The sequence below is a fragment of the Pempheris klunzingeri genome, chromosome 11 (genome assembly GCF_042242105.1).
Source record: "Pempheris klunzingeri isolate RE-2024b chromosome 11, fPemKlu1.hap1, whole genome shotgun sequence".
Lineage (NCBI taxonomy): Eukaryota > Metazoa > Chordata > Actinopteri > Acropomatiformes > Pempheridae > Pempheris > Pempheris klunzingeri.
Genome location: NC_092022.1, coordinates 14,865,995 through 14,886,948, shown reverse-complemented (window position 1 = coordinate 14,886,948; position 20,954 = coordinate 14,865,995). Strand labels below are relative to the sequence as shown.

The 20,954-nt window shown below is 40.0% G+C and overlaps 1 protein-coding gene across 1 annotated transcript; it reads left to right on the top strand.

Annotated features, from left to right (window-relative positions):
* Positions 1-1,066: 1,066 nt before the first annotated feature.
* On the top strand, positions 1,067-20,142 carry slc9a8 (solute carrier family 9 member 8). The gene is made up of 16 exons (XM_070838827.1): positions 1,067-1,400; positions 1,977-2,152; positions 3,406-3,486; positions 5,953-6,011; positions 10,938-11,021; positions 11,737-11,838; positions 12,124-12,158; positions 13,550-13,693; positions 15,613-15,754; positions 15,849-15,954; positions 16,052-16,168; positions 16,255-16,337; positions 16,461-16,572; positions 16,967-17,187; positions 17,842-17,988; positions 18,814-20,142. Exons 1-16 carry the CDS (start codon positions 1,159-1,161, stop codon positions 18,925-18,927), a joined length of 1,965 nt encoding a protein of 654 aa, XP_070694928.1. The 5' UTR covers positions 1,067-1,158; the 3' UTR covers positions 18,928-20,142.
* The last annotated feature ends 812 nt before the right edge of the window (positions 20,143-20,954 follow it).

The following is a 20,954-nucleotide window of genomic DNA, read 5'->3' as shown; positions in this document are numbered from 1 at the left end:
CTCACACACCACGTCGCTGATGGTGCTTGGCCGCTCCTGCGCTTTGCCTGCCTGCCGACCAGCCCTATGAATGGGGCAGCCCCTCCGCAAAATGAGCAATACCTAAAGTGGGCGTTAACGGCACCCGACAAACAAGTACGTGCTCACGTCGTTAAACAACGTAACCTGGCGACCGAGAAATTCATCTCCACTTTGACAACCGTCACAACCAAATGTTACGGAATATGGCTCTAAGCAAAGCAAAATCATACATGTACACATATGTGGCACAGAAATTCATTTGAGCCCATGTTTTTAATTTCTAAATGGTTGTATGTGTGTGTGTTTCATGTGTAGCCTAACCAACTGCGGTATAGGCCTATTGTGGGGTGTTTCTAATATTTTGTCCACCCTCTTAATTGAGAGTAGACTCAATAATTATAGCTGGATCAACACACATACAACCCTTTCAATAAAAGAATAAAAGAACAAAACAATTTTAATAGGGTTTAACATGTAACATATAGGATCTAATGCAGGGCTGCTGTATTAGGCTGCATTAGTTTTACAACTGTACAAGAAGTACAGCTGTAGTAATGAAGCAGTGTGATCCAGACAATGCAGAAGCTACGTTTAAGAGGCTCCACACAATATGAAAGCTGTAATCTAGCCACTGAATACATTTAAAGATAATGCATTTATTTCTAATCTATCTAAAATTAGCCATTACAGGGCAGCATGTGTTTTTGTGTTCCCTGCACCTGCAGGTAATCTTCAGCTAGTGCAGGCTACAATAAAACTACAATATCCATCAAACAACAGGCGGGTCGCTGACGCTACATTACAATGGCTTATGGGAAATTGAGTACTATGTAGCACCCATACAGTCTATGACACCATCGACATTTCATTAATACAATTGAAATTGGAATGTTATTTACTGTGACAAAAAACAAATATATATATACTTTTGACAACAGTTGTGTCAGACTATGTTGGTTTGCTATTGTTGCTCTTCTGCCGTGTCGTCAATGCAACGTAAAGACTACAATTCCCTACAAGGCCCTAACCAGGAAGTGGAGCTGTGATGCCAACAGTTACGGGGAGCTGTCGACATGGAACTTCCAGTCTTTTTCATTACAAAGCGTTGTTTTGGGGTTTAAACTCCCTGTTTTGAGAATGAGACGTGTTAACCATAAAGTTTTGCTGCTGTCCTTGTTGCTGTTGTGCGTAAATCCGTGCGTGCCAGAGCGAGCAGAGAGGGGAAACTCGTTGGACCTGCGCGGCAGAGATGACGACGGAGGGGATGTGAAGCATAAGGATAATAGTCCCATTGAAAGCCAGCACACATTAATTAAACATGGAAAAGATGGACTCGATTTAAACGATGAAAAGAAACAGAATGATGGGCAGTCTGTCAGGTTTGAGTCATTAAATATTGGTTTGAATGCTCACTGTGGTATAAAGTAGCGCACTGTACCTGCTAGCAAGCCAGAACTAGCTTAATTGCTTGTGTTTTATATCTAGTGTTTTCCGATCTACACCACTGAAAGACACGTTGCTGAGTTAACCTACTTAATAGCACCCAATAACAGAATTCTTATTTATATTATTAAGGTCTAAATTTTATGTAACCTATTTACAGTGGTTTATCAGCAATATTTCCTGACAGTGGACAACGCACTTAAAATGGCACAAAATGAAATAAATAATTGCACAATTGGAAAACATTCTACTAACACTCCACTCTGGCTTGATATTGCTATTGCATTAAAACCTCGCTTAATAACCTCAAAATCTAAGCACACCTTTCTGAGGTCCCTTAATATGAGTCATTTGAATAAAAGATACAGGTTCAGCTTCCACTAATTTCAGCTAAACATTAATATGAAACGTTTTAGGATTTGTTGGAATGATGTATATTGAATCCAGTGCCTTATCTATCAGATTGATTGATTGATGTGTGTTTGCTTTTTCTCTTGACTGTCTCCATGCAGCAATGACACTGAAAATTACAGCAATGAGACGCTCCACCCTACAACACCAGCTGTCAAGCCGACAACCCCGGCACCCCCAACTCTCAAACCCATTCTGCCTGTGCAGACAGGGGTCAAGGCCCAAGAAGAGGAGCAGTCCAGTGGATTGACCATATTCTTCAGCCTGCTGGTTATTGGTTAGTAGTCTCTCTGTTGCTGAACTGCTGAATGTTTGTCAGATTCAGTCTATCGTCTTATTTTCTTCTGCACTCTGCGACCCACAGAAATCTAGTGTAGTGTTCTTCTGAGCATACAGGACAGGAATGAAGGAAATTAATCCACAATGGGAAACATGATCATCGTGGTTCACACAACACATGCATAACTTCATAAAGCTAATAAGGTTCAGCCACTTTAGTTTTTCTCTAAATCAGATGTGTGGGTGGTGATTTTAGGATGAAGAAGATGGATTTAGCAAAGAATGTGGTCACACATTACCCATTACACATTGTAGTGCTATTTACAGACACAGTGCCCATTATACACTTCAGATCACTGCGAGTTAAATCATATGCTTACCGCGTAAGGGTTTGGACCAAAGAAATTACATTAATCATGCATAAGGTTACCAATTAGACTAATTCACTAGACACATAAAGTGTTGTTTTGTTTTCGATAATGCATTACAACTGAACAGACATTTGATTGGTTGCAAGAAGCACAGCTTGCAGAGAATTAGCAATTTGTCTTCTGAAGTCAATACAATCTCAGCAGTGTCTGAGATGGTCGACGTCAATAAATCAGAGACCACCTCAGAGCACAATGTAGAAACCACACATTAGTACTAAGTAACCCTTTCTGGAATGTGTATTGATATTATTTCCCCCATCAAGTGGGCATGCTTAGACTAGGGCTTAATTTAACATTTCCCTTATGACAAAACAGACCAGTTTCGACCAACCTTTGCTGGCTTCAGGGTGGCGTACACTGTGTCTTGTGATTATCTCGTTTGCTGCGCTGCATTTTTTGCCATATTTATGAATTGAACCTCATTGTGGCCTTAGAATTTTTCATCATAATTATGCTGATATGCCTATGTTCTGGTTTAGCACATTGATTAACATGGTTGCCTATGGTACTGTCACACGATAATTGTATGCTCTAATTGGGGGTAATTGTCTTATATCGTATAGTCTCAGTACTATAATTTTAAATGTCAAACAATAGCTTTGTTGTCATTAGTCAAGTTAGAGCTGGATGATATGTTTTTTATAGATATCCCTGGCCAGTCTATAGTAGGTTATGTGCAGTAGTCAGTTGGAGAAAAGATCTTAACACTATATGATGTGGGGGCTATTTTTGGGCTGATCTGAGTTAGTGTGACGTGACGGTCAGGACATGGATGTATTTGTCAGCATTCAGTGGTCTTTGCTCTCTGTGCTCACCCCAGGTATCTGCATCATATTGGTGCACCTGCTTATCAAGTTCAAGCTGCATTTTCTTCCAGAGAGTGTGGCTGTCGTGTCCCTTGGTGAGTACTTCTTTTTCAACAGGCGCAGGCTGGGTCTAGGAATGCACAGTATTTCTGTCTTTAATACGACATTCAGAGCCACTAGATATTGCTCTAGAACACCAGCATCTCAGACCAAAATAAATGTGCGCACTTACCACCCCCACCCCAGCTCTTCTTGTTCCCACCAAGGTGCTGTGAACCACAGAGAAACCGTCCTCTGAACACGAAATAAAAAAATTAAATACAGTTGTTGAACAACTTGATTGAAACAATTATTAAACAAGTGTACAACACCCTCTTGATACAACTTTATTCTACAAAAGAACAAAGTTATCCTTTTGTGAACAGTGCAAAATGACAATGTAAGTACACTTGGCAAGCAAGAGGATATACATCTTGGTTATTGTTTTGTTGGTTGGAGTATCAATTTTTACAATATAAAGTCATTTTGGTAAAATTAGTAACGTATTCATCTTGGTAAGGACATAAATCCACGTAACATAATCATTAGCTTGTTAGCTATCCTGCTAACGCTGCTAACGGGAGGGACTCACATGCACTAATATGTACGTGCAGCCAGCCTGGCTACCAAAACAAAGAACAGAGAATCTCAGATTACAACACACACAGAGGGAGTGTTGCACCACCCTCTGCTAAGGATGCAATTACTCCATTGTATTGTTACATAGCAAATAGTTGGTTACTTCTATGTTAAAGTACAACATTTTGTATCTAGAACCTTCAAGAGTTTTTAAGTCTAAATCTATTTTTTTTGTGACTGAAAAACTTTGAGAGCAGCAAACTGATTTGGCCTGAATGCTTCACTTTGACTCTTTTTAGAGCATATATAAATAAAACTTATGTATTTGATTTACATATTTCATTATATCCTGTCTTTCTTTCTGTCTTTTTTAAGATATATTGTGTGTGATAGTAAATTTCAAAAATTATTGCCAACGTTAAATTAAAGGCCCAGGTTTCTGTAAGGTTATAGTACTAAAATCATTTTCATGTAAGTCAAATATTTGTCTTTCTCAATGTGCAAAGGCTAACCTAATGGTATCACTGGCAGCCTTACCCAAGATTTAGGAAGTGCTTTATAAAAAAAAAAAGAGCTTTAGTTTTTGTTCCAAATTTGCACGCTTGCTCCTCGTGTGAGGTCACTTCAGGTTAACTGCTCTTCCTGTAATGCTCTCCATTGTCTCTCTCTTTACATGTTAGTGCGGATGTATTCACTCAAACTTGATGACACACATCTGTCTTGACCCTAAAGGCCTTTTCCTCTTGCATGCCCTGCACGCTGCCTAAGAGCCAGAGTGTTTGGAGCAGGGGATTCTGCTGAAGAGAGATAACACTCTGCTTACAAATCAGGAATGCTCTTCCTTCCTTCTCTCTCTCTCTCTCTCTCTCTCTCTCTCTCTCTCTCTCTCTCTCTCTCTCTCTCTCTCTCTCTCTCTCTCTCTCTCTCTCATCTACTCGTGTTCCTGTGCACTACCCCTTTCCATCTGCCCATATGAACTGAACAAGTCCTCGTGGTTGTAACTACCTATGAGTTCTGCTCTTCCAACTAGCACGTCTCTAAAGCTGGCCTAGTTGGCTAACCTAGGCAGCCTCCAGGACTGCCCCACAAACCACCAAGGGTGCACAAACCCCTCAGGCATCAGCATCCTGCCCTGCCCTTGCCTTTCACAAGCAATCTGCTTTCTTTGCTGTTTGCTACCAATCCCTCTATGTCCTATCCTCTCACCACAATCCAGCATATGAAGAGAAGACTTTCTCTTATGTGCTTTTCTGGTACTGTTCACTGCTTTTCCTTTTCTCTCATCTGCCCATCTCTCCCCTGTGCTCTGACACAGATAGGAGAAGAAATAGCATGCTGGTAAGAAGTAACATGCTAGCAGCAATCTGTCTCTAAGGCATTGCACAGAGAGAGATACATAGGTGAATGTATTTGTATCTACATTGTACATTGCGCTCTCTCTAGCTCTCTCTCTCTCTCTCTCTCTCTCTCTCTCTCTCTCTCTCTCTCTCTCTCTCTCTCTCTCTCTCTCTCATCTACTCATTATATGTCTTCCTGTGCACTACCCCTTTCCATCTGCCCGTATATCTGGGTCTTACCCATTGCTTTGATGCTTATACTTAATTTCTTTCTCCGTGTTATCTCTCTCTCTCTCTGCCCTTTACACGTCTTTGTGTTTTCCTCGCCCTTTTAATTAATGTTCTGCTGGTTTGTGTAACAAGAGAGCTGAAGGCCCAAGGGGACGTTCTCAAAGACAAAACTAAGACAATAGCCCTTTTACACTCTTCGTATCTAATTTATCCCTGAACTATGGTGGACATTTGCCAGGAATCCATGTGTTGTAACTATTAAAATACCTCTTTGCCTCAGGTTTGCACTCCAATCTGTTCACTCCAGCTTTTCATATGAACTAGTAAAACATTTAAACAGTGGTATTGTTATTTGTTTGCCCTTGCTCTTTCCAGGGATTCTAATGGGAGGCTTCATTAAGATCATTGAGTTCCAGGAGCTGGCCAACTGGAAGGTATAGTTTTACTTCTTGTTCACACCCTGCTCCACTGAACTGTGTGTCCACGCTGCACTCACCATAATTCTTCTTCACAATTAAGACACAGTTCACTTTTAAGGGTGCTTAGATTGGTTCAATTTGTTTAGCATGAAGCAAAACAACCACATCCAACCACACACAAACACATTTGCAAAGTGAGAACATTTTGGTGCAGGTTTGTTCTGTGTAGATATTGCATCTCATTCAAAGCCACCCTCTCAAATGCAAGACAAAGCTGTTTCAAACCCGCAAACACGCGTTACACCCACTGCATTCTTGATATTAACTATAATTTAGAGGGCAGGAACAGGCGTTGCTGAAGTATTGGCTTATTGAAAACACAATGCATCAAGCATAGAGTAACTGTTTTTCATAGTTCTTGTGAGATGCAATTTGTCCCAAAGCAAATTTTTCGGGAATCCCCCGCCTAACCGAGTAAACATCTGTCGACCTTGTGCTGTGCATATGCTAATGTGAATACGTTTTTCGTCTTTGTGCTCAGTCATTCATTTCCTGGCCACTATTTATGTCACAAATCTCATCTCTCTATCATCACTCTGTTACACATTTCTTTGCCTGCTATCTTCCCTTCTGTGTTCCTATGAGCTCTCCTTTTTTCTCCTGGTTCTCACAGCCTTTAATTAACATTCCTTGTTTTCTGCCAGTGAGTGAGAGAACAAATGAACAAGAGAGGTAGAGAGAGAGATGCAGAGTGAGGGGGAGGGAGGAAAAGAGGACAGGTTGTGTCAATGTTTCTTGCACACTGGGGCCCATTGTTTTTTAGCCTGGGGGGCCCCAGGGTGTTGCTGAGTCATCGGCACTAGTAACCAGAGCCCCGAAGCCCCCCCCCCCCCCCCCCCCTTTACCCCACTCCTGTGAATCTCTAGACTGCTATCTCTGTGTTTATGTTTAGCTCACAACAAGCAGACCGGCTCAGCTGTCTGTATGTTGAAGGCAGTGGCTTCATCACCCATTATCACTGTACAGTTTGAGTTGTCTGAGTAGAGTCTAATGAAGTAACACTGTGATACACAGCCGCTTCTTTGCAGCAGCATGGATATGCTACGTGCGTTATAGGCCATTAAAGACTTAAAAGACCCAGGCCGTGATGCAAATCCATTATGTCTGACCTATTTGTTTTTGAGAGAGCCCCTAAGGGCAGGATGCAGCATGTAACCTGTTCAGTGAGTAACACAGCCAGCGGCAAAACTGCAAGTACAGCTCCATGTCTTACAATCACAGTCAATGGAAGTTATGTGTCTCTCTCTCTCCTTTTTTTTAAAATCACAAGCTCATTTTGCAGGTTTTAAAACTGAACAAGTCCTCGTGGTTGTAACTACCTATGAGTTCTGCTCTTCCAACTAGCACGTCTCTAAAGCTGGCCTAGTTGGCTAACCTAGGCAGCCTCCAGGACTGCCCCACAAACCACCAAGGGTGCACAAACCCCTCAGGCATCAGCATCCTGCCCTGCCCTTGCCTTTCACAAGCAATCTGCTTTCTTTGCTGTTTGCTACCAATCCCTCTATATCCTATCCTCTCACCACAATCCAGCATATGAAGAGAAGACTTTCTCTTATGTGCTTTTCTGGTACTGTTCACTGCTTTTCCTTTTCTCTCATCTGCCCATTTCTCCCCTGTGCTCTGACACAGATAGGAGAAGAAATAGCATGCTGGTAAGAAGTAACATGCTAGCAGCAATCTGTCTCTAAGGCATTGCACAGAGAGAGATACATAGGTGAATGTATTTGTATCTACATTGTACTCCAGATAATAATTTAGTTTTCTCTCTGCTTGAACATTCTAGCCTGTACTGCATTATCTGGGCTCGTCATTTTTCCTCTGTGGCTGCAGTGGTGTGTTTTAAGCCCCAAAGGGCAGCACATACTTTTAATAGATCTCTCCCACGCCGCAGATAGAGAGCGACACAGGCAGAGCAGTTTTAATTGTGGTTTCAGGGGCCTTTTTCCCATGTGATGATGTCACTGTGTGTCAAAGCCCAGCCTCCAGGGAGCCTGTACTCTGAACGAAGGTCTCTCCATCGTTCCTACTCATATTTTTCTGTTATCTCTTGATCCTCTTTTAACTGTGCTCCCTTCATCTTTGGCATTCATCTTTTCTCATTTAGCTCAAGCCCTTTCTCAGCACTTCTTTAGTGTATGCCCATCCTCTGCTCTTTGGTTTTATCCATTTCATTTTTTCTTCGCTTACAATGTATGTTTTTCTGCTATCTATCAATATCTGTGTTTCTGAAATCTCTCCGCCCCTCACAGGCCACATCTTTCCTCTTTGATTCACGATGAGATTTAATCTAGTGTTTTCTGATCTAAAGTCTAGTGCTGAATCAATTGGCCAATAAAGAGTAATTAAAACCCCAATAATTTGATAACTGATGATCATTTATCAAGCAGAAAGTGCCAAACATTTACTGGTTTTAACTTCTCAAATGTTATCGTTTGCTGCTTTTCTCTGTTTGATATCACTGTAAACTGAACATATTTTGGGTTTGAACTGAACTCTGAAGACATCACGCTCTTGGGCTTTTGACATTTTATGAACTAAATGATACATTGGTTAAAAGTAATTGACAGCTTATGTGTAATAATTGTATCTCTTGTCTTTTATCAACAAATAATATAGTACTATAATGCTTACATCTGATTATTTAAAGCTGTGTAGATTTGTGTATGCAAAGTGTGTGTATGGCTGTTCACTCCAGTGCACACTCTGTCAGTGTCAGTGAAACGTATTTGCATGAATGCATGCAGAAGTACAGCTGTAGATGTCAGATTGAAGTGCATGCATGACACAACTTCTTCTGTCTCAGGTGTTATTGTTCATTCCTGAACTTTCACCTGCCGAGTTCTGCCAGAGATACATGCCAAGTAAAAGTGGTAACCCTAAAAGCATTTCTTGAGAGCCTACTTTTCCTTAAATTTAAATGCATAATAAGACAAAGCAGGAGCTCAGCCTTTTACTACAGCATACATCATATAAGGCTCTCCTCTATGCCTGACCTATTTTTTAGAGCTTGCAGTCAGAATAGTGTAGATTGGTGTTGACAAATTTATCAGCAGAGCTGAAGTTATCATCTTGACAGCCGGTGTATGGTCTTTAATTAAACAATGTGCTGTGGTATTGTCTCATCTCATTCACCACTCACATCTGGGTCGTAGCCCTGAATAATTGTTTGGATGGGAAATAATGGATTACAAATTCAGAAGATTATGAAACTAGTCATGTTTTTGATATATTGCCTACGCTATCCTTTTTGAACAGTTCGTTTCACCAGTCACCATGTATTCAGATTTTGGCACTGGATATCAGATAATGGATACTTGCAGATTAAAGCTGTACTTGTCAGAAGAAAGTAAATCATGCTTTTATCTGGCTCACCTCTCAGCAGTTATTGATTAACCTACAGCAACTCATATCTCTGCTGTTTGTTTTTGTTTTTTTTAAATGGATGCTTTTTAGGAAATGCATGTTAAATATTGAGGTAATTGTCATCTTGTCCGTCTGCATATGGGGTTGTTAGAGTTGAGAGTCAGGCTCTACCAGCTGTCAAAACTGGCTCCAATAGCACAATGAGCGAGATTGTTGACTGAATGGAGGAAATATGGGCTTGCCCTCTTCCATCTTTCTGACAGAAATAGACCTTCTCTATGAACAAACAGTAACGCATACTATATCATTTATGTCTCTTTTATATTACTAGTATGTAACATACACAGAACACACCCTTTCTCTCAACACACACACACACACACACACACACACACACACACACACACACACACACACACACACACACACACACACACACACACACACACACACACACACACACACACACACACACACAGGCTTATACAGGAACACATGGTGCATCACGCACAGACACATTGGCCGCCAGAGCGTAATGCATGGGCACATGATGCCTACGCCTGATCTGGGAGGCTGGCTCATTTAGCTGAGAAGCAACAATGATTTCATTATATCGCTGAAATAATCAGAGAGCTAAGGTCACTGGGATACTGTGTGTGTTTGTGTGTGTGTGTGTGTGTGTGTGTGTGTGTGTGTATATGTAGGCATATGTAGGTAATCACATGTGCTTTTCCATCATGTGTAAAAGAAAGAGCATGTCAGTTGTAGTGTTGAACTGGCTGGAAGGCAGGCAGGCAGGCTTTCCCCCTGACGAGCACCTTATGTGTATGTGCTTGGGTGTGTGTGTGTGTGTGTGTGTGTGTTTGTCATCCTGAAGACAACATCTAAATTTGTTTTGTCAGATGAAGGGCTGTTACTAACAGCTCGGGCATGGCCTCGCTCGTCACCCTTCCTCCTCCTCCATGACTAAGTATTATGTCAGCTGATGATCACTGAACCAGTCTTCAATGGTCAGATGAATAGTGTGGAATACTTTATGAGGATTGTGTAATAACCACGAGCGAATATTTTATCATTCAGGGACACACACATTATTTGCTTATACTGTATATAACCATGCTGATTAGCAGTGTGATTTGTGTTTAAAGACTATTGTAGACTCATTCAAGATGAGAAAACATGACAGAATGTGTTTCAACGCAGTTCATGTACAGATTTTGGAAATAAGTCATTGGTTCAATTGAAACTGTTTCCTGTTCACTCTACTTGGTAATTAATTAAATCTAAAGGGATTTCTGAATATTTACTCTGCTCCCAGATTCCAGCTAATTGGACATGGCTCTTTCCCTTTACTGCTACAATTTGTTACTATAAGCCAGCATGCTGCTCTAAGCCAAGGCTCGAATCAATTGTCTGTTACCTGACCGCTGCTACTTTATTTATTTTTTATTTTTTTCCTTTTATACTGTGGAATGTATGTAGCACGTATATAACATTGTCTCTGTTCTTTTCTATAAGGAGGAGGAGATGTTCCGACCAAACATGTTCTTCCTTTTGCTCCTACCGCCCATCATCTTTGAATCTGGATACTCTTTACACAAGGTATGGCAGAGTATGTACATGAAGCAGAATTTCCAAAGCTCAAGGCAGTCATTTGAAAAATAAGGCGTGGCACATAATGAATGTGATGTACTTAAAAGTAACATACACACTTAAGTATAACATTTGTATATGTTGTCCATGCCAACTCATTTGGCTAGCAGTGTTAAAAAAACAAAAAAGCAAAAAAGTTCTAGGGACGGCCATTGTAAATTAGCAATAAATGCTGTGATACACTGGACAATTGTTGTGCAATTCTCTTTGTTTACTCTATCTGTCCCTATCAAATAAACATTAAATTAAACTAAACTCTGACAGAGCAGAGGTGCTTATGCTTTCATGTCATAGTCAGCCTGAGGCATAAGCAAACTCAGTTATGTTTATCCTGTATTTATATATTGTGTATTTTTTAAACTGAAATTTGAAATTCATTGGCAGTTGCTCAAATGGCTGATAACATCTTGTGACATAATGATCCTAATGGTTTTCTCTCTCTTTGTGAGACAATTTGCTGAGATCTCAAACACAGCAATAAAGTGCAACAATCTTGTTCACATACATTCTGCTCCATTACTTAATCATGACTATTTTCTCTGTACCTGCACTGTGCTCTATTTTTCCTTTTAATACTGCCTGCATGTTATGTAACACTATGTAACTTCAAATGTCATGCTACTAAACCTATGAATACTTAAGCTGTGTGTCCATGTACATTCAGGGTAACTTCTTCCAGAACATTGGCTCCATTACTCTCTTTGCTGTGATCGGGACAGCTATCTCTGCCTTCATAGTAGGAGGAGGTATCTATTTCCTTGGGCAGGTGAGGATTGTGCTAGTGTCTGCCAACAAACTCAGGCACCCACGGCCTGTTTATAGAGTGAACTTGTTTACATGCCTTGATTAAATGTTTCCAGTGTCCCTCTTTGACTTTACTGGAGCGGCTTGTTTTTTTAGATTACATAGAGAACATTTTAGAGAACATTTGTGTAATTGCAAATGCAAACTTTTTCATCTTCACTGTTCAGAGGCTTAATTAATCTACGAATGTTGACATGATAAGGGCTTCACTTAAGCAGCACTTAATGATGCCCATGTTATTTTTCAGGCTGATGTGATCTATAAGATGTCCATGACTGATAGGTGAGTGTTATCCCTCCACTCTTGCTAGCTTTAATGTTTCTTGCATTCCTGTATCAGAAAAACAGAGGATTTTTCCAGACCTTGACATTTTGCACTTGTGAGAAGTACAGGAGGTAATTGGATATCCGTTCTTCATAGTAGCATTGACACCTTCAGTCTACCTCAGAAACTTTTGACTAGTTTAACAGTTTAACCATTTGTGAGTGTCAGACAGCAGGATAATGTAGCTGCTATAGATGGCCGACATCTAAGCGCTTTGCTACTCCACACCCATGTGTTTTTTGTTTTTTTCAATCAATCAAATGGCAGCATTATCTCAAGATGCTTTACATAAAGAGCAGGTCTAGACCAAACTCTTAATTAAGAAAGAGAGCCACCATTCAGGAATTCAAAATTAAGGATTCAAGAAGCCCCACATGATATCCTTATTCTCCTTTTTGGTGCACTGTCAGCATGAGTGTGTCTTGTGTAAAGCAGGATTTTTGGCTCTTCTTTTCCTTCACCAAGGAGGTTGTACCTTCAGTCCCATTCATCTTTCTGTTTTTGTGTTTGTTAGCAGGATGTCTCAGCAACAGTTAAACAGATCTTAATGACATTCAGGTGGAATTCAAGACATGAGCCAAGAAAGGGGGGGGGGGGGATTAGATTTTGGAAGGGAAAGTCCATGGCCATGTAATCTCTTTTTCTTTTCTGGATTTCATGTTTCAACACGTATTTCGGTCAAATGGATTTTACAGTAGTTTCCGCCTAACTTTGTACATGACATGTAATTGGGATGACCCTGAAAAACCAAAAGCATAATCCACATTGTGTGTTTATGAACCAACAACTATAACTTTATATGTGATCATTGCTTTGCATATCTGAGTAGCTTCCTTGTGCATCTAAGATGTGGGACTATTTGCACACATACATTACTGATGTATGCTGTTATACTGTGTTACTTTATGGCTATTTTTCCTACTGTTGTTCTATTTTTTACCTATTTCATACATATTTATCATTTATTTGTATCCCATTGTACTTATATAGTGACAATAATGATATCCACTGATATCTATACTAATCTGAAGACCTAAAATTAGAGATTGTTTTTTAATTTTATGACATTTCATACTGCTTTCCTAGAATTATTTATCAAGTTGTTGTAGGTGAGGTGTATTTGATATCTGTGCATCCTTGTATAAACCCCTAATATATAAGTATATTATCCTGGGACAGGATTGATGTATTCTCCAAACATCATTGCAGTTACAAAATAACAATGATAGGGTTGTGCTGTCTTAGCAAACACATGTGCTTTTTATGTTTGTGAAGCTTTTCCTGTCTGCCTCCCTCTGACCTTTAACTTTAACTGTTATCCTCCACTCATTTTCATTCCTTTGCTGTAGCTTTGCCTTTGGCTCGCTGATCTCAGCTGTGGATCCTGTAGCTACCATCGCCATCTTTAACGCCCTCAACGTCGACCCGGTCCTCAACATGCTGGTATTTGGTGAGAGCATCCTGAACGATGCAGTCTCAATTGTCCTCACTAAGTAAGACTCCTTATTGTTATTCTCCTTGGTACATATTGTCACATTAACATTTGCCCAAGCATGTTACACAGATTTTCACCACCGGTAACCCTAATTGTAATGTGCACAAGGTCTGCAGATGTTATAAAAGAACCACTGTCCAAATGTTGCACACACACAAACACACAATCAAAGTCATAGGTTTGGGCAGACTCTGATTGTGATGTCCTTGTTAGACATCATTTAGTGAAGGCTAAAAGGCATCTGTGAGTCACCAATATACTTTCTTATAGTTTATAGTTCACTTAACTTTATTCTAAGAATTGGACAACCACAGTATTTACAATACAGTTTCTTTATGTACTTCAAATCCTCCCTAACAGTCAGAATTACTGAAAAAAAGAAGCTGTTATATGGCCACGATTTTCTAAATATTTTGAAATAATTATATATATATTTTATCATCTGCTGTTGTGAGAGCTTAGTCTCAAACCAACCTGCCTTTTGTGACAGGAAATGAGGAGAGGAAAAGAACCAATGACCTTTTTTTATCATGTTTTTTCAAGGGCGTGATTTTAAATGCAGAGGATGTGGGCACATTTTTATCAAAACCTGCTTGACATGAAGTCCAAAAAGTGGGACTTAAAATAGTGATCTGATGAATGTGAATGACATTCATTTTTGGAATTTTATAGTTTCTGTTTGACCAGAAACCAAGCTTTCCAGTAATGAGGACCAAAAAGTCCCCTTGACACCTATGTGTTTCAGTCCATTTGTCATAACTTGGATGTAGACATGGGGGCAGTCTGTTTCAGGCTGTCTGCAGTATCGCTGTTTTTGAATGGTCCTGCATCAACAGACTAGTGGACACACACCCAACGCACAAACAGATTCTTGATAGACAAGTTTGACAGAAAAAGACTGTTGGCAGTATTCCCATGTTTTTATGCATCCCTGTCATCGTAACTGCTGTTTCCAGACTCATTTCTACCTTATCTCTCCTACTCACTACTAGCTAAACGTGCAAAGTGATCTCAAGTGTCTGCATGCCCCTGTGGAGTAAATGAATGCATGAATAATAGATGGGCTGAACAGCCCTGGCAGTTTTGCTTGTTGTTAGCACCTCGCAGGCTGGCTTTCTTAGAAAGCTACTTTACAGTTTGGCCCTGCTGTTTATAACAGCCACGCAGCTTATGCCTTCGCTAGGGAGCTTGTTATTACGCATTAAGATTATTAATTACATTGTGTTGACTGGCTGTTTGTCTGAATAACTGTTAGTATAAAAAAGGATTTAAATTGTACAATAACATTGATTGTCTGTGTTCCTACATCAATAACTAGAAAACATCCAAAATGCTGTTTGTGTTCAAATGCAAACATGTTGATAAATCCTTTTCACCCAGCTAAGCTAAAGTTTAAATCCATCGAATAAATCAAGTGGGAGATTTTGATTGATCACTACTGACAGCTTTATTTGCTCAGAATCATTTAACAGGCGTTGTGGAGTAAATACTTGAACATTAATGTTATTGTTTATTGTTGCATTAGTTTTGCTTCTAGAGGGTCTCAAGAGTCACACTACTCTTTAAGATCTAATGAAATGTATGTTTGACATTCAAAAACGAACTACTGGGGCTCAGATAGTACCCAGATATACTCTGTGTATGCCACAGTTTCACAGTCCTTCATTGTTTCAACAGTTCCATCAAGTTATATTACTGGTCAGTCAAAGGGGTGATATGATACAGCTGACCCCTGTTCGGCAAACAGGATTATGACGGCTGCATACACTCTAATGGATACACACTCTCTCTCATAGTCGTGAGTTTATATGATTAAATGGTGGAGTTTTTCTTCCCTCTAGGGTCAGATAGAGGTATTACAACAGTAATATTGTGGCTTCATTTGTCATTTTCCCCTTTTTTTCTTTTGTCTTTCAGTACAGCGGAGGGGTTCTTTTCCCGCTCAGACAGCAACATGGTAACAGGCTGGGAGACGTTTTTGCAAGCACTGGGTTATTTCCTTAAAATGTTTTTTGGTTCTGCTGCTCTGGGAACCCTCACTGGACTCATCTCGGCCCTTGTATCCAGACTCGTTGTGTGTGTGAGAGAAAATTTAAACTCCTGTTTGTGTTTGTGTCTGCTTTCCTGTGTTTAATTTCCCTAACTCTGATTAGTTTCTAAAACACTTTGATCTGAGGAAGACTCCTTCGCTGGAGTTTGGCATGATGATAATCTTTGCCTACCTTCCTTATGGCTTGGCAGAAGGCATCAAACTGTCTGGTAGGTGCACACATACACATGCATATTTATGTTTGACATTACAGGGTTTTTTTTGTTTTTTGTTTTTTTTAAATGCACCCTATCTATCCATCTACAGGAATAATGTCCATCCTGTTTGCGGGAATTGTGATGTCTCACTACACCCATCACAACTTGTCTCCTGTCACCCAGATCCTCATGCAGCAAACACTGCGCACAGTGGCCTTCATGTGTGGTCAGTGAATTCCCTCTTTTTCTTTTTCATTTTACTGTTAAGTTCCATTTAAGTTCTCAACACTGCTTTTCAAATGTTCTCCCCAGAGACATGTGTGTTTGCCTTCCTTGGTCTCTCCATCTTCAGCTTCCCACATAAGTTTGAAATATCATTTGTCATCTGGTGCATAGTAAGTGCTTTTGGATTCATTCTAGTGTTATCTGAATGTTGGTGTCCCTTTAACCGAATTCCGGGTGTTTCATAGTGTTCATTCCCATAATTGCCACTATGACAGCTGTTGTTCTTTCCGTAGGTCCTGGTTCTTCTCGGCCGAGCAGTTAACATCTTCCCTCTGTCATTCCTGCTGAACTTTTTCAGAGATCACAAGATCACACCCAAAATGATGTTCATCATGTGGTTCAGTGGTGAGATGATACAATGAACCAATTGACTAATGTGTTACAAGAATGGCAGGCTTATGGCTCTTTTGTTATTACTGTCAAAGCCATGATAATTGCCCTAACAAGGGGCAAATGAATGTAATAACTACATCTGAAACAAGTAGTTAGTCAATTAAAAAGACAATTTTAAAAAATTGTCAATTTTTCTCCAGCCTCCATTCCAGCTTCTCAAAAAAACACAAACACAAACCGATGAAACATTTACAACATGTAAAGCGCACCAGATTTCAGTTTACATAATACATTTATCATAAATAATATATAACAGCATTTACATTGTATTTGTTTCTGAGGATAAACGTGTCGTTTTCAAGCCATTTCACAGTTCTATTCCTTCGCCTTTTTCTTTCTCTGATAGGTTTGCGAGGTGCTATCCCCTATGCCTTGAGCCTCCATCTGGGCCTAGAGCCCATTGAAAAGCGGCAGCTGATTGGCACCACCACCATCATCATCGTGCTCTTCACCATCCTCCTCCTGGGGGGCGGGACCATGCCACTCATTCGCATCATGGACATTGAGGAAAGCCAGTCACGGCGCAAGAACAAGAAGGACATTAATCTCAGCAAGACAGAGAAAATGGTAATGGTTGAAGCACTTTCATTTCGACCTAAACACACACACACACACACACATGCACACAGTTTGTTGGCTGCATCGACACTAGCTGTGCCATCCTCCCATCTGCCATCAGACTCTTACTGTTCTCTTCAGAGGGAAAAACATCAAAGGGCTGATTGTGGTTTGTGTGAAGGACACTGAATCAGCAGGGAGCAAACCACTCTCATCACAGAGCTGCACACTTAGAAACACAAAAACTCAGACAAGCACAAATAAACCCTAACAACTGGCATTAACACAGTTTCATAGACATAGCAGAATACAAGCTATTGTGTTAAATATTCCGGTCATTGGCAGCGTGTGTTGGTATGTTTGCATGACTTGTGCATACAGTATTTGTGTGTTTGATGTCTCCCAATGCTTGGCATTACACCCCAGGGTGCCAGCAATAAGATATATCAACCCTCATTTTTTTCCTATGGCTCTCCTGCCCTCTTTGATGTAATTCCCTCTATTTGCTCCCTCTGGTCTTTCTCCCTCATCTCTGGTCCTCCTGTGTGTGATCTCGTCTCTGCCACCCTCACCTCAACTTCCTCCCCACCCATTTCTTTCACTTCTGCCTCATTTGTTTGATTTCTTTATGTCTATTAATCTGACGCCTTCTTTTCTCTCCAGGGTAACACCATTGAGTCAGAGCACCTATCAGAGCTGACAGAAGAGGAGTACGAGGCTCACATCTACCAAAGACAAGATCTGAAGGGCTTTATGTGGCTTGATGCTAAATACCTTAACCCCTTCTTCACTCGCAGGCTTACCCAAGAGGTGAGTGAGGGAGGGAGGGAGAGAGAGAGAGAGAGACTGAAATGCTTCACAATACAGCAACAGCACAGTAAATACCAGTTTAATGGAGCTCTTAATTATCGCACAGAACAGTCGTGCTGCTCTGCACCGCATAGCAATGTAAACATAATTACTTTAATGACCTGTTGGAGGTGTGCTTGTGACAGAGCTTGTCTCCAGCAGCCCTTTTCTGCTCACTGTGGCTGTTTCTGTTTGTATTCCTCTCTGAAATATTATAAACTGATTTGCTGACTAATTAGTACAAAATATGTCCATATCTGGTTGATTAGATGTGTTTTCATTGAGGAATAGGGCTGCTAATGAAGCTCTGCTAATTTGAGAGCAAACACACTTAATTTCCTAAAACTTTTTCACAATAATCACCAAAGAAAAGTTTTTAAGGTAAAGCAGCAACATCAGGAAATGTTCGCTTTACATAACCCAGCTTCAGTACGGCCAAAAGCTGTATTGGCTGATGGGTTGACCGTGCTCAGCTCCTGCTACCAATCAGGATCACTGCAGTGCTGTGCGGCACAGGACGTATTGTACTGCCATTCAATTATTAGTTTAATATCACTGTCTTGTGCAGCAGCGTTTGTAAGTATGATTTACAGTTTCTGTCTGAATTGGTGAAGCACAAGTCATAAACAGTGCAAAATTAGTAATTTGGCAGGGGGAGAAATTTAAAATAAACTTAGAACATTTATTTTATACCAAATCTAACCTCACAGTAACCGCTTTGTGGTGTGTGTGTGTGTGTGTGTGTGTGTGCGTGCGCGCGTGTGTGTATACAATCGTGGCTTACAGGACCTGCTGCATGGCCGGATCCAGATGAAGACCCTGACCAACAAGTGGTACGAAGAAGTTCGCCAGGGGCCCTCAGGCTCTGAGGATGATGATGATGAAGCAGAACTTCTGTGAACTGAACAAACACCGTCAGTTCATATGAAAACAATGACTGGACATTGTGTGTCCTGGGATGAGGGAGCGGGTGTGTGTGTGTCTGTACGTGTGTGTAGACAAACACTCTTTTCAGTGTCAGTCACATGCACCTCTGTTTGTTGATCTGCCACCAACTTGATGCAACAGAAGAGTCTAAGTCAGTGCCCACGGTGCATTTTTGGCAGTGTACACACTGGATAAAGCGACAAAAAAAACAACAATTCTGTGAAAAAGATATTTTACACATGAATGCCATATTATTACTTGCTATGGAAACTGACAGGATATCTGAATAAGTGTGTGCTCCATGTCACTGATCTAGTGAGCAACACATGGGATGTTTTCTGGGTTTCTTTTCTAAAGGTTAATGTCTGAAGGGAAAACAGCAGGGAAGCCAAGAGGGAAAAATGTCTATGTAATGCAATACTAGTGCACCTTTTCACTTTTTCTCTTCACTTTTGTATTGTTTGTTGCTATGTGGCTTCTTTAAGGTCTGCTGGAAGTTTTACTTTGTTTCAGGGGAGGATACAACAACAGTAATGTTGCTACAGGCTTCATTTTTAAAGTGAAATTTATAACAAGCCACAGGTGGCTGCTTTGAATAGCTTCATGTTGAACCACATTTAATTCTCACTGGGTTCTCCACATTTGTATGCATTAATGGTTCTGAGTTAATTAATTAAAAAGCACATGTATTCATACATGTAATGAAGATAAAATACCTGAGGTTAGAGATTAACTACTGCTACACCCTCTAGCAACAAGACTACGCTGAGAAATGCAGGAGAGAGTTAAAATGGGTGAAACATGTCGGGTAAAACTTTTAATTTTCAAAACATTAAACATCCAGCTTACAGGGGAATAATTATTCTCCAGAAAATTGGAAATTGCTTTAATTTCCAAGTATGGTTCAAGTTAAGTTTCCCTATATTAACCCTTCTGTGTTTATTTTTATTCTCTGGCAAGGCTATAAAGTAGGACTTGAAATGTTGCTTTTGTGATTTTCACTATGGATTTTTAATGACGATAGGCACCAATGAATGTCAGGGTAACTGGGAATAATGTCTTGTGAATGTTAATGTATTTTTTTCTATTTATTCATCAAATGTTTATGTGCTGTTTGTGGGATAAAGGCTTTTATACAAGCTCTATGAGCACTGCAGAATTATCAAAAAATAAAACATTGATATCCTATATGTTGTATTAAATGCTGCTTTAATGGGAGGAAACGTATCCCTCTTAAAGAGTTTGACTTTTGCTAATTTCCATAAATGTTATGTTCATACTTTTTTGAGATACAGCTGAAGTATTGTATATTTTTATGGTCCATGTCTTAAAAATGCTATTTCAACATAATAGGACGAGCTCAGGTTGAAGTATAAATGAATAAATAAATCTTAGATAATTTAGCTGATAAATAGGAACTGAGAATTAGATAACATGTATAGTGAGTCTACTCTACCTCAAGGTACCTCAGCCTAACATATTTAGAAGTCTGACAAACTAAAGTTGCAAATTAAAAGCACTTCAGTTTAGAGAGAAAATGGTGAAATATAAGACACAACAAAAAACACACTGCAGGCTTTTTGTCAATGAACTGGTAAAATTTCTAAACATACCTGCTGTGCATGAAGATATCTGACCAGTGAAAAACGTATACTATAAATGTCTCAGGTTAGTTAAAATGACAAAAAAAAAGAAAAAAGAATGCCATCTTCAACACTTAATGTAGCTTTAATATTCATGACTTTAATTTAGAAGATATTTAAAACAACACAAAATATATTTCCCAGTGATAATGTCATTATGCCACTGGAGTTCCCTCTACTCATTTCATAAGCAGCATGTTCTAATTAGCCCATAGATTGTAAAGTGGACAATTATTATGTGTCAGCCCAAGACAGGGAGCCGGACCAGTCTTCAGAGTGATTCGAATATTTAAAAAGGTTAATGTGTGGTCACGCTGGAGACAATATCCAGTAACCTACAGGCAAAGCACTCCTGTC

What these genes read in the sequence shown, in the direction of transcription:
- slc9a8 (XM_070838827.1), top strand. Translation starts at nt 1,159, where the DNA reads ATGAGACGTGTTAACCATAAAGTTTTGCTGCTGTCCTTGTTGCTGTTG. An exon ending in AGGAGCTGGCCAACTGGAAG is followed by an intron (nt 6,012 to 10,937) that starts GTATAGTTTTAC and finishes CTTTTCTATAAG; the next exon opens with GAGGAGGAGATGTTCCGACC. An exon ending in AGAAGGCATCAAACTGTCTG is followed by an intron (nt 15,955 to 16,051) that starts GTAGGTGCACAC and finishes ATCCATCTACAG; the next exon opens with GAATAATGTCCATCCTGTTT.